Source organism: Danio rerio, chromosome 1, assembly GCF_052040795.2.
Source record: "Danio rerio strain M-AB ecotype USA chromosome 1, GRCz13ab, whole genome shotgun sequence".
NCBI classification, from domain to species: domain Eukaryota; kingdom Metazoa; phylum Chordata; class Actinopteri; order Cypriniformes; family Danionidae; genus Danio; species Danio rerio.
This window is the reverse complement of record NC_141021.1, coordinates 59,177,501-59,191,308: the sequence shown is the minus strand read 5'-3', so window position 1 is coordinate 59,191,308 and position 13,808 is coordinate 59,177,501. Positions and strand designations below refer to the sequence as shown.

Below are 13,808 nucleotides of genomic sequence, written 5' to 3'. Positions count from 1 at the left end.
TGGGCTTAAACTGTTTTTCCTTTACCCCCCAGTCGTGTTCACATCCCTTTACTTTAGTGTTCTCAAAATTGAGCAGTCTGTTTTAACTGCTCTTATATCATCACAAAAATCATTTTTCTCCACCAAATTTTTATTCAACACTCTTAAGCTGTAAACAATGTCTCAAAGAAGTGTTTAACATTAAGTTACAGAATTAGACATAAAATAACTGCAATGAAAATAAAATAGACGCTGAAAATATATTACAGAATGAACAAAAGATGACAGAAGTCAAAATACTTTGTTTTGTTACTAATAGAAAGCTCACTAAAATAACTATCCAACGCAATCTCACGGCAATTCGTAACTTTTTGATATAGTGGCTAATTCGTATAAATTCGTACATTCTAATTCGTACAATTTAGTATGATTTGCTCATCATCCAATGACGGTTGGGTTTAGGGGTGGGGTTATGTGCCATGCCTCCTTTTTAAAATCGTACATTTTCGTACAGATGAACTCGTACAAATTAGCCACTAAACTTGCAAAACGTAAAATACTTACGTTTTCTCGTGAGATCAGGCTTTAACTATCACAGGGTCTGACCAAAGAAATTGAAATTTAATCCATCTGAATGACTTAGGGCACATTGAAATACTCATTGTAAAACCTAAGGGTGTTATACAAGACTTTAGGAGTTTATGATTTTAAAAAAAGTATATATATTGTAATTAAATTGACTTATCATATTTGGTTCTTCACCCTATAAAGGGCTAAACTGTTGGTGTTTTAAGTGAGGGAATTATTGATGGAGATGGGATTAGCCCTGTTCTAAATGTCATGCAGATGTTTTTCTGTTCCGTTCTGTTCTGTTCTGTTGTGTTCTATTCTGTTCTTTTCTGTTCTATTGTACTCTGTTCGGTTCTGTTGTGTTCTATTCTGTTCCGCTCCATTTTATTCTGATCTATTTTATTCTATTCTATTTTTTTCTGGTATGTATTCTATTCTGTTCTATTATTTTCTGTTCTATTGCATTCTATTCTGTTTCTTTCTGTTCTGTTGTATTCTATTCTACTCTATCCCATTCTATTATTTTCTGTTTTATTCTGTTCTGTTTTATTCTGTTCTGTTGTATTATATTCTACTCTATCCCATTCTATTATTTCTTCTTTGTTCTGTTGAATTCTGTTCTATTCTATTCTGTTATATTTTATTTAGTTCTGTTCCATTTCTATGCTTTTCTGATCAGTTCTGTTGTGTTCTATTCTGTTCTTTTGTATTCTGCTCATTTCCATTCTATTGTTTGGTTTTGTTGTATGCTACTCTGTATGCTACTTCTGTTCTTTTCAGTTCTATTTATTTCTTATTCCATTCTATTCTTATCTATTCTTTTGTATTCTGTTCTGCTATTTTCCATTGTATTATATTTTGTTCTATTCTGTTCTATTCCATTCTATTATTTTCTGTTTTGTTGTATTGTATTCTGTTCTATCCTATTCTATTCTGTTCTTTGGATGAATGTTTCAATCCCAGTAGCTGAAGTACTGCAGATGTCCACAAGATGACAGTCAAACTCAAGGCTTCAAGTTCCACGTTTTCTATAAAAAAAAAGGAAAAATCTTTACAGCTACTGAAGAACCTTTAACATTACATTCTCATAACACAAGAGCTTCTTTTAGAAATACATCATTAAAATCTTCACTATTAGAAAATAAATATATGTTCACTCAATCATAAAAGTCATGTACACTTTGAAACCCCCCTTAAAGACACTTTAATTTTATTAAGAATGACTTTTCTCTGTACAACATTTATTCACAGATCACACAGACAACATAAATCACTAGCAAAAAAAGGTCCCATCAGTTAAATATTAATAAAAACTACTAATTATTTACTACTTTATAGATATCTCACCTTAAAGTGATTTTGCGCATGGTTTCAACATTCACCTCGAAAGCACTGTAAAAAAATCCTTATATTTTTAGGTTGAATCAAATTAATCTTATGAGTCCATTAAACTTAAAACAGCTTGCGTAACTCTTAAGTTAGAACATGAAATTAAGTTAGAACATGATTAACTTAGTTTAATAAGTTACAATGTACTAAAAACATATGCTGTCATGACTAATTGATCATAGAATTTTTTAGAGTGTAGATATAGTTCAAATTAAGAAACCTAAAGAGCATTACACTTGCCATTACGTCTATATTGTGTCAATTTTAAACACCTAATAGCCTTGTTTAACTGTAGCATATAGCCAGAGATGTATAAAGTACCAGAGACCCATACTTAAGTAAAAGTACAAGTGCTTTATCAAAAATTGACTTGAGTAGAAGTAGAAGTGCTCTTTAAGCACCATACTTAAGTGGAAGTACAAAAGTATTCAACATTTTTTGTACTTAAGTATTACAAGTAGTTTATTTCAAAATTTACTACTCAAGTACTGAAAGTAAAAGTACAAGTATTGTGTAATGTCGTTGTTAAAGAAAGCAGTCAAAATACACTAATTGTTTTGTTTATTTTAAATATCTTTTTGGGGTACTTGATTAAGCAGAACGAAAAGAAACATGGCTTATCATACTGTTTTTCTGTGTAAATAGTTTCTATAGTACAAGAGCTCACATCGTCAGGCCCTTTAACCAGAAAACTTCACTCACATATACATTCTCTCTCTCACACACACACACACACTGCCCTGCACACACCTAAATGTACACTCTCTCCCCACTCTCACACATTCATACACTCTTACACACACAGTTCTCTCTCTATCTCTCTCTCTCACACACACATTTTTGTGAATTGTGGGGACATTACATAGGTTGCAATTGTTTTTACACTCTCTCTTACACACACACACACGTTCAATCACACTGTTGTTTTCTCTTACACATTATTCACTCTCACTCACACACACACAAACACACTCACACTTTGGGAGTTTTGAAGTTTGATTGCTTTAAAATAAAAAGCTTTAAACTAAACAAGCAAACTAAATCCTGCTTCACAAATTCACTTGATTTTGATTTTATTGTAAAAAAAAAAAACAGGAAAATGTGTATATTACTGTGTTAAATGAAAATCTGAAATATTTTATGGCTTATGGCTATGATTTAGTAATAATTTTTATTTATTTTTATTATGTTTTTAATGAAATTGGTCTTACAGTTAATATTTTCTGTAGTATATTTATTAATTCTGGTACTTTTACCATAAACCAACATCTCAACCATTTGGTAGAGGCTGATATTTTAGAAATAATGTGATGTGTTGAATAAAAATGCACTGGTTGTGTTAACTAGCGACATTAGGAGTTAAGAAATGCAATCAAAAAAAATTCTATTGCTTTTGTCTTGGTGTGACAGTTAAAGGGGTTTTTGTAATAAAATCTTGTCCTTTAATACAGCAGTCAGATATACGAACTGTGCCCTTAATTTGACCTGCTCAAAGAAAACACTCTTCCTGGATGTATCAAACAAAACTCATGCACAGAAGACAGCACAAGCATTTACAGCTAATAAACTCATGTCAATATTATCCCGCCTGCTTTTTGAGCGATGACAGGCGGGTCTTACACGGCTATGATTGGTTATTGTCCTCAACAGAAAGGGCTTTTGAAATATAAGCGCTGTTCACCCATGGCGGGAAGAATACGCGATTATCACAGGTAATAGACACAGTGGAGAAAACTTGGCACGCTCATGTCTGGATCCACAGCTTTAACAGCTAAGAAGAGAGAAAAAGTTACCTTACAAACTGGCCAGCAGGTCAAATGTCCAAAGTGAGAGAGCGAGAGATAGACAGAGGTGAAGTTTTACAACATTTCTCCCTAATAGTAAACTAGCGGCTGGAGTGCTGTGCCGCTTCGCCCTCGCGCCTCCGTCCTTCGCCATAGTATTGCGACATCGCTCATAGGAGATAAATGACGTCATCACGTAATTACCGGGTATGACCTATTACTGAACTGATATCAATCATTTTGACACCCCTAGTAACGAGTAACGATGCAGCACATAAAAAAATCTATCGGAGTAAAAGTATTAAACTCATGTAAAATATGTACTTAAGTAAAAGTGGAAGTAGGAGAAAAAAAATAATATTCCAGTAAAGTACAGATACTGCCTTTTAGTACTTAAGTACAGTAGTGAAGTAGTTCTACTTCGTTACTATACATCTCTGCATATAGCTAACAGTTATTTAACGGATCATTGTTTTAATTTTTATTAATAGTTATTTTTCATTTTATAATTTAGCAATGAGCCTATTTTATGCAAAGACAGATATTGTACATGTGTTTAATTTACTTTATAAATTGTTATGTAACACATTAGATATTAATTACATTTAAATTAGTTTTATTTGTTCTTATATCTACTACTGTTATATTATGCCTACTGTATACTGTTAGATTATATTAGTATTTCTTTTTTAATCGTATCAGTGCTTATCAGTATTAGCCTACGTGAAAGTCAAGGACTTGGAAGCCAAGGAGAGCCTATGGTAATTATTACAAATCCTAAACAGACATAACATCGAGATAAACACTCCTTCAAACAGCCCGACAGGTACATCAATCTCCCAGATCACACGTTTATTGACCCACTAAACTCTTTACACAACGCTATTGTGGCTGTATTGTGTCACGGCTTGGTTGAATGAGGAAATGCTTCTTCTTAAAGAGACAGTGCTTCAGTCCTGTGCTGCTTCCGTCTCTGAGCGGCTGCTGTCTCTTTAAGAGCCCAGAGCTCGTTGTCAATGAGCGGTGAACAGGCGGATGGATGTTTCTCTCCGTCTGCATTGTAATGTGTGTGTGTCGGTAACTGAAGAGGTGGATCTGGCGCACCGGGAGGCAGTTCCACTTTCCGTGAGAGCAATTGGCTGCGCGTGAACTTTGCGACTCTTGTTTGTCCGCGCGCACTGGTCACGCACGCTGCGCGTTCTCAGGATGATTAGCGACATCATACACACTTTAGCCAAGGCAGAACTCTGTGTGTAGCGGACATAACCTATCACGTGCAGAGAGAGAGAAGCTGACGGTAACCGGAGAGATGGCGGAGAAACGGATGTCGCGTTGGTATTTCGGTGGAATCGCGTCGTGCGGAGCCGCCTGCTGCACGCACCCGCTGGACCTGATCAAGGTGAGTTTGCGATTGGATTAACCTCTAGAGGAGAAAAGTAGTTTTGTTCTTTATTTGTTTGGGGAAAATATAGCATTCATAAATGTCGATCGGCCGCAAGAATAGTTTTAAAGGTCTGGTGAAATCTAAATGAAGTTTGTTTAGATGTTAGTATCAGTGTGTTAGCCTTAAGGATATGTATAAGCTAGCAAGCTTTAAAATACTGAAATAATTTGCGTTTATAAGATATAAACGACCATAGCTTGCAGTTTGTCTGAATGAGTCAATTAATTTTTTGACGTCATGCCTGACATGCCTCGCCCCCTATATAAACATTCAAAGCTAGCATTATCTTGCCTCCCCCTAATTGAGTCCATTATTTTTTGACATCATTTCATAATAGATGTCTCAAACCTTCTGACCAATCAAGTGCTCTCTAGTGTCTCACATGTTCCGCCCCCTACAAGATGCCTTTTAATTTGATTTGATTTAGGTGAGTTTGTGCATTGACCTTATTCTCCGCAGACGAGCGGGCGCTGCCATTTGAATCTTTTTGGCTCGAGACTTCCGGTCTCATTCACTTCCATTTATTTTTAGACATTAAAAACTGTTCGTTTCGCTGTTTGATGTTGTAAACTGATATTTCCTTGTTATATTATTCTACTTGGTCTGTATAGTCATGCAAACATTTGTTTTTAGAGCAAGTAGTTTGACTGTTTTTTGCCGTTTATTATTCCTTGTCATTTCTCCCATAGGCGACTGAAACGGAAGTTCTAAGACAATCGCGAAAACAGGCGCATTTCCGCATTTTAGAATAAGGTCAATAAAGTAATTTTTAGAGGGGAAAAATGTTTTGTTATTTATTAGTTTATTATGTTAGGAAAATATCGCATTCGTAAATGTCGATGGGCGACACAAACAGTTCTGTGCATTTTAAAGGTCAGGTGAAATCAAATTAAGATATTTTTAGATGTTAGTATCAGTGTGTTAGCCTTAGGGATATCGATAAGCTAGCGTGCTCTAAAAGACTGACATAGTTCGCGTTTATAAGATATAAACATCCAAAGCTTGCAGTTTGTCTGAATGAGTCAATTCGTTTTTTGACGTCATGCCTGACATGCCTCGCCCCCTATATAAACATTCAAAGCTGGCATTATCTTGCCTCCCCCTAATTGAGTCCATTATTTTTTGACATCACCTTATACTTAGATGTCTTAAGTCTTCTGACCAATCAAGTGCTCTCTAGTGTCTCACATGCTCCGCCCCCTTCAAGATGCCTTTTAATTTGATTTGATCTAGGTGGGTTTTGTATAAATTAACTTTTCGAGGAGGAAAAAAGTTTTGTTATTTATTAGTTTATTATGTTTGGAAAATATCGCATTCGTAAATGTCGATGGTCAACACAAACAGTTCTGTGCATTTTAAAGGTCAGGTGAAATCAAATTAAGTGTTTTTAGATATTAGTATCAGTGTGTTAGCTTTAGCGATACGTATAAACTAGTGTGGTCTAAAAGACTGACATCGAGTTTAGAAGATATAAGAATCCAAAGCGTGCAGTTTGTCATTTCCACCTAATCATTTTATTTTTGACGTCATCTCATACTTTAATTTGTCATCAAATCTTCTGACCAATCAATGCTCTCTAGTGTCTGACATGCCCCGCCCCTGGAAGACACTTTTAATTTTCGTTTAATTTGATGAGCTGGAGCTCAACCACTCTCACTGGCAGAGCTGAAATTTAAACGAAAGCCTACTAGCTGTTTGTTTTCAAAGGGGAGGAACTTCTATATGTCCCATCCTATTTTCATATTTCAGAATTGATGAACTACACTGGCTGTAATGTATGGGTGTTTCCCAGTTCTGGGTTGCTAGAAGGGCATCCGCTATGTAAAACATATGCTGGAATAGTTGGTGGTTCATTCCGCTGTAACAACCTTTGATGAATAAATAGAGTAAGCCGAAAGAAAATGAATGAATGAATAGATTTTTCCTGTTGATTATAAGCCTGTCCTGAGGCCGCTTTGATGGATATTTAATGACAGTGAAGGACGTTGTTGAAGTTCACATGCAGTCTGAGCTTATAATAGAGTTGGACAAGAGAACTGTACTGTGATTTTTTAGACGCACACTGCTCTGATTTGAAGACAGTGTTTTACATGCTGTACTGTCATATTTAAGGGCAGTGGTGTTTCAGCATCAGCACTTTATTGTGCTGGGTAATCCTGAATCAGACGCTTATGAGAGAGAGGCTATACTTCATTTACATCAGATAACGTGAGTGAGTGAGTGAGTGAGTGAGTGAGTGTGTATTTGAGTGTACATACAATTGTGTGCGCACGAGTGTGAATATATTTGAGTGTGTGTTCTAGTGTAAGCATGTGCTGGTATATTTATAAGTGCACATACCATTGTGCGTACAAGTGTGTTAATATTTTTACATATAAGGCATATAACATATCTATTAGGCATATAATTGTGTGTGTGCGTGCGCACGTACAAGTGTGTGGACTCAATCCATGTTTTTTCATGATTTTTACTTGTGTTGTCACCAGGTGTGTGTCCAGTGTGTTGGTCTTTTCTTGTCTTGTGTCTGTTTGTACTTCAGTTGTTCTGCTGTGTGTTTCTCTCCACTCAGAGCTGAATATCAGGTGTCCTGAAGCTCCAGCTGGAATCAAAGAATGAATGAATGACTGAATGAGTAAATGAATGAACACACGAGCGACGGAATGTACTTGTGAACAAATAAATAAACGGACAAGTGAATGAATGGACGAGTGCATGATTAAATCAATGGACAAATAAATGAATGAACAAATTAGTGAATGAATGAATGAATAAAAAATTAATGAATGAACGAATGAGTGAGTGAATGAATGATTGTATCAGTAAATGAATGATCGAATTAAGTAATTAATGATTGACCAACAGAGGGAATGAATGAATAAATGACTGAATAAGGGAATGAATGAATGAATGAATTTGTGAATGAGGGAATGAATGAATGACTGAATGAGGGAATGAGTGAATAATTAAATAAATTGAATGAATGAATAAATGAATGTGTGTGTGAATGAATCAATGAATGAATCAATCAATGAATAAATGAATCAATGAATGACCGACCAAATAAATAAATGACTGACTGAAGAAATGACCGAATGAGGAAATAAATGAGTGAATGCCCAAGTGACTAAATGTTGAATTATTGAGCAAGTAGATGAATGAACGAATTAGTAAACAAATGAATGACTGAAAAATTAATGAATGAACGAATGAGTAAATGAACCAAGAAATGACCATTGAGTGAATGAAATAATAAATGACCGAATGAGTGTATGAATGATCATATCAGTGAATGAATGACCTAATTAAGTAATTAATGATTGACCAACTGAGTGAATGAATGAATAAATGACTGAATGAATGAATAAATTTGTGAATGAGGGAATGAATGAATAATTGAGTAAATTAATGAATGATTAACTGATTGAGTGAATGAATGAATAATCAAGTAAATAAATGAGTGAGTGAGTGAATGAATGAATGAAAGAATGAATAATTGAGTAAATTAATGAATGATTGAGTGAGTGAGTGAGTGAGTGAGTGATTGAATGAATAGACAAATAAATAAATGAATGAACGAATTGGTAAACGAATGAAAGAATGAAATTTAATGAATGAGTGAATATACCAAGTAATGACCATTGAGTGAATGAAATAACGAATAACCGAATGAGTGAATGAATGATCATATCAGTGAATGAATGACCAAATTAAGTAATTAATGATTGACCAACTGAGTGAATGAATGAATAAATAAATGTGTGAATCATGGAATGAATAAATGAATAATTGAGTAAATTATTGAGTGAGTGAGTGAATGAATGAAAGAATGAATAATTGAGTAAATTAATGATTGAGTGAGTGAGTGAGTGAGTGAGTGAGTGAGTGAGTGAGTGAGTGAATGAATGAATAAATAAACGAATGACCAAATAAGTAAATGACTGACTAAAGAAATGGCCGAATGTGGAAATGAATTACTGAATTACTAAATGACGAATGAGGGAGCGAGTGAATGAATGAATATATTGAGAGTACACACACTATTATCTCAGATGAGTCTCAAGAAAACCAAAACAAGACCACAGATAAGCAGAGTACACACACACTCACACACACTCACTCAAATTGACTAAAGGCCAATTTGATGAGTTTTTTTATGTTTGTGTGCATGTACTTGTCGATTTGTCTTGTGTGTGCGTGTGTGTGTGTGTGTGTGTGTGTGTGTGTGTGTGTGCGTGTGTGTGTGTTGTGAAGAGGTGAAAGGTCAGCACAGTAAAATGTCTGTTTGTTTAATGTGAGAGCGCGAGACCCTCGTGAGTCCACTCTGAGCCAATGACCTCTGATACAATTACTCCGAGCAAATACAGTTCACTGTATAGTCGGGACACTTCTGAAGAGCCTATTTAAAGACACTGTTCACCCAAAAATGAAGGTCCTGTCATCATTTACTCCTCTTGTTCCAAACCTATTTCTATTCTGCTGAACACAAAAGAAGTTATTTTGAAGAATGTTGGCCACCGGTAACCATTGACTTCCAGAGAATTTATTCCAGCTATTAAAAATCAATGGTCACCAATTCCCGACATTCTTCAAAATATCTTCTTTTGTGTTGAGTAGAAAAATAGAATAGTTTGTTAATCAAATATTGGATTCTGTAGTGAAATAAATAGACGTACAAATTATTTTATATACAAATAAACGTCCCACAACTACTAAGAACTTACTAAAAAGTGCATTCACAAATATGAATGAGTGAGTTATTGTTCATTAATTATTGCAGGTCAACTAATTCTAACAGGACATGTTGAAATATTGTAAGTCAACAATAATCTTTGTATGTAATAAATGATTTGTTTTTATACCCACTTGAATGCCTTAATGGAAATCAAAGGTCATGGTTCCTCAATTAATTAATTAATTCATTCATTCATTCATTCATCATTCATTCATTCTCCTTCAGCTTAGTCCAGGGGTGGCCAACCCTGTTCCTGGAGAGCCATCTTTCTGCAGATTTCAGCTGCAGCCCATATCAAACACACCTGCCTGTTATTATAACGTGGTGTTCAGGTCCTGATATGGTTAGCAACGGAAATTGATGAACTAAATTGGCTGTTGTGTGTGTGTGTGTGTGTGTGTGTGTGTGTGTGTGTGTGTGTGTGTGTGTGTGTGTGTGCGTGTGCGCGCGCGTGTGTGCGCGCGTGTGTGTGTGCGCGCGCACGTGTGTGTGCGTGTGTGTGTATGGGTGTTTTCCAGTACTGGGTTGCAGCTGGAAGGTTATCCGCTGTGTAAAACCCATTATAGATTAGTTGGCGGTTCATTCCACTGTGGCGACCTCTAAAGAATAAGAGACTAAGCTGAAGGAATATGAATGAATAAGACTGCAGTATTTCCTCCAGTAGTTTCCTGCTGGTGTGTCGCAGGAGTGTACAGGAGCATTAAAGCATTATTACAGTCTGTTCCTGCCTTGAACTGAGCGACACGTCGACTTATTGTTGACCTGAATTGTTGGCATACTAGTGAGAGTAACCGTTGGCCTCTATTCAGACGTGTGTGAGAAAGAGAGAGATTTAGATCAGGTTGTGTGTGTGTGTGTGTGTGTGTGTGTGTGTGTGTGTGTGTTTGTTTGTTGTGTGTATTAAAAAGAGAGTTTTAGTTCAGGTTGTGTGTGTGTGTGTGCGTGCGTGCGTGTGTGTTTGGGTTCGTTTCATGTTTCATCATGTATTTAATGCTTGAGTAGATAAGCTGTTACTCAATACTCTACACCTCATTTCACACCGTTGACAAAATCTGCTGTTAAACATCAGTAAAACACACATTTATTGTTTGTAAAGAAATATTTGAAGTGTTTTATATGATCTGTATTGATGGCTGAAGCTGTAGTGTTGGTGTAGGTCAGTAAAAAAAACAGTTAAACCTGTTAAAAGAAAACCTATGGAATGTCCCCACAATTCACAAAACCCAAACGTGTGCGTGCGTGTGTGCGTGTGTGCGTGTGTGTGTGTGTGTGTGATACTTTTTGTGTTGGTCTGTATGAGTGTGTGTGTGTGTGATTGTGTGTGTAGTAACTGTGCTGTTGTTGTTCAGGTGCACCTGCAGACGCAGCAGGAGGTGAAGATGAGGATGATGGGGATGGCGATACACGTGGTGAAGAACGACGGCTTTCTGGCACTTTACAGCGGACTCAGCGCTTCACTATGCAGACAGGTCAGATCACACACACACACACACACGCACACTCCTGCATGAACTGCTCACACATACTTCATCCTTCAAGCTCGTATTAACATGAGTTTTGGAGATAAAGAGTGAAGTAATCCTGCAGATCAGATCACTGCTGCTAAACATAAACAGAACTGATCTGCTGAACTGATTAGATGTCGAGTGTTCAGCATGACTGTGCAAAACAATGTGAATGGCATTTATTTCAGTGACTATCAGTTTCTGTGCGGGAATTATGGAAGTGGATTAGGGCAAAATTAATTAAACCGTCTACTATATCATTAAATTCATTATATTGAGAAATCATAACATGGTACATTTTGAGAAAAAAAAGTGATGTTGAGAATATATGTGCGCACGTGTGTGTGCACGTGTGTGTGTGTGTGTGTGTGTGTGTTCAGATGTCGTATTCTCTGACGCGGTTTGCGATCTACGAGACGGTCAGAGATATGCTGGGCAGCGGCAGTCAGGGCCCCATGCCTTTCTATCAGAAGGTGCTGCTGGGAGCATTCGGAGGTAAAACACACTCATAACCACCAGAGATCAGGGGTGTTGCCTGAAATAAAGTATATAAATATATATATATATATATAAAACATACATATACCCCCTGTTTAGATATATACCCTCAGTTAGAGACAGTCATTTTTGGAGCACACTTCCGATTGATTTAAGGGGTGTTTCAAATTATTCATTCATTCATTCATTCATTCATTCATTTTCTTGTCAGCTTAGTCCCTTTATTAACCCGGGGTCGCCACAGTGGAATGAACCGCCAACTTATCCAGCAAGTTTTTACACAGCGGATGCCCTTTCAGCCGCAACCCATCTCTGGGAAACATCCATAGACTCACACACACACACTCATACACTACGGACAATTTAGCCCACCCAATTCACCTGTACCACATGTATTTGGACTGTGAGGGAAACCAGAGCACCCGGAGGAAACCCACACGAAGGCAGGGAGAACATGCAAACTCCACACAGAAACGCCAACTGACCTGAGGTTCTAACCAGCGACCTTCTTGCTGTGAGGCGACAGCGCTACCTACTGCGCCACTGCATCGCCCCTGTTTCAAATTATTCAACTTTTAAATACAAAAAGCAAATCAAGTTTGTAATCATGTGTAATACTTTTGTCTAACTTTTTAAGAAGTTCCTAATACATGTTTTATATCCTGTTGTCATTTGTAACTTTACTGTTTTGGTATGTGTGATGATGTGTTTTTTTATTTTAGGTTGGCTTTTAAAATCAGGCAGGGGGCAACAGATGAAAATTAGCCCTTGTGGCTAACTCTGGCTTATTTACAGTTTTACTGTTGAATAATAAGCAGTGTCCCTGTTAAATAAAATAAATTCAAAGTTTATTTTTCCCCCAATTTCTGTTTAACGGAGAGCAGATTTATTTAAATAAAATAACTTTAAAATAAATTAAAAACTGCTTTTGTTCTTGCCGAAATAAAACCAATTAGATTTTCACCAGAAGAAAAAATATTATCAGACATGCTGTGAAAATTTCCTTGCTCTGTTAGACATCATTTGGCAAATATTTAGAAAATAAAACTAATTAAATATATCTAAGTAATTATAAATAAATAAATTATTGTACAATTATAATTCTAAATTAAAGCTGCAAGCAGCGATGATAGGGACCTCGCACCCGGGCTCACCGCCGCCCGATGGCCTCAGGATGACAGAGAAGAGCGAACAACGTTTATTTAACCGGATATATATATAAATAACCTGAGAAAATCATAGATTTATGCCAAACTTCCTCCTGTCAGCAGGTGGCGCTATACCTGTGACTCAAGATTGGCATGTAGATGCCTTCAGTAGAGGAATCTTATCAACCTTGTGGATTTTCAGGCAGATAGGACATTGTTTGGCTGAGTTATAAGTAGTTTCCTGTTGCCAGCAGGTGGCGTTATGACTGACTCAGTATTGACACGACACGAATAATAAAGTGAAATGAATGAGGAGGCATGTAGAGATAACGCAAACTCTAAATCAAGTCATTTTAGCATGTCAACGTCATATTTATGTGTGTAAATATATATTTTCCCAACAATAAGTGTGACTAGGGAAAATGGCGAGTGGCTAGTCATGTTAGAAATTACTACTAGCCATATATATAAATGTGTGTGTGTGTGTGTGTGTGTGTGTGTGTGTGTGTGTGTGTGTGTGTGTGTGTATATATATATATGAAGAATCTTGAAATTGTGTTTCCTCGTGTATTTTGTGTGTGTGTACATGCAGGTTTCACAGGCGGTTTCATTGGGACTCCTGCAGATATGGTCAATGTTCGGTGTGTATTTTGTGTATGTGTGTGTTGTTTTACTGCTTGTGTGTGTTGAGTTATCTGGTTTAATTTGTGTGTTTTGTGTTTGTGTTTCCACAGGATGCAGAATGATGTGAAGCTTCCT

At 36.4% G+C, this 13,808-nt stretch overlaps 1 protein-coding gene across 1 annotated transcript in view; it reads left to right on the top strand.

Annotated features, from left to right (window-relative positions):
• Window positions 1-4,779: 4,779 nt before the first annotated feature.
• slc25a10b (solute carrier family 25 member 10b) overlaps window positions 4,780-13,808 on the top strand; it is a 15,759-nt gene continuing 6,730 nt past the window's right edge. Inside the window, 5 exon segments of the mRNA NM_201172.1 lie at window positions 4,780-5,121; window positions 11,248-11,367; window positions 11,784-11,898; window positions 13,642-13,690; window positions 13,784-13,808. The exon segment at window positions 13,784-13,808 is cut by the window's right edge and continues 17 nt beyond it. Of these exon segments, the coding sequence (NP_957466.1) occupies window positions 5,032-5,121; window positions 11,248-11,367; window positions 11,784-11,898; window positions 13,642-13,690; window positions 13,784-13,808 (399 nt within the window). The 5' untranslated portion in view covers window positions 4,780-5,031.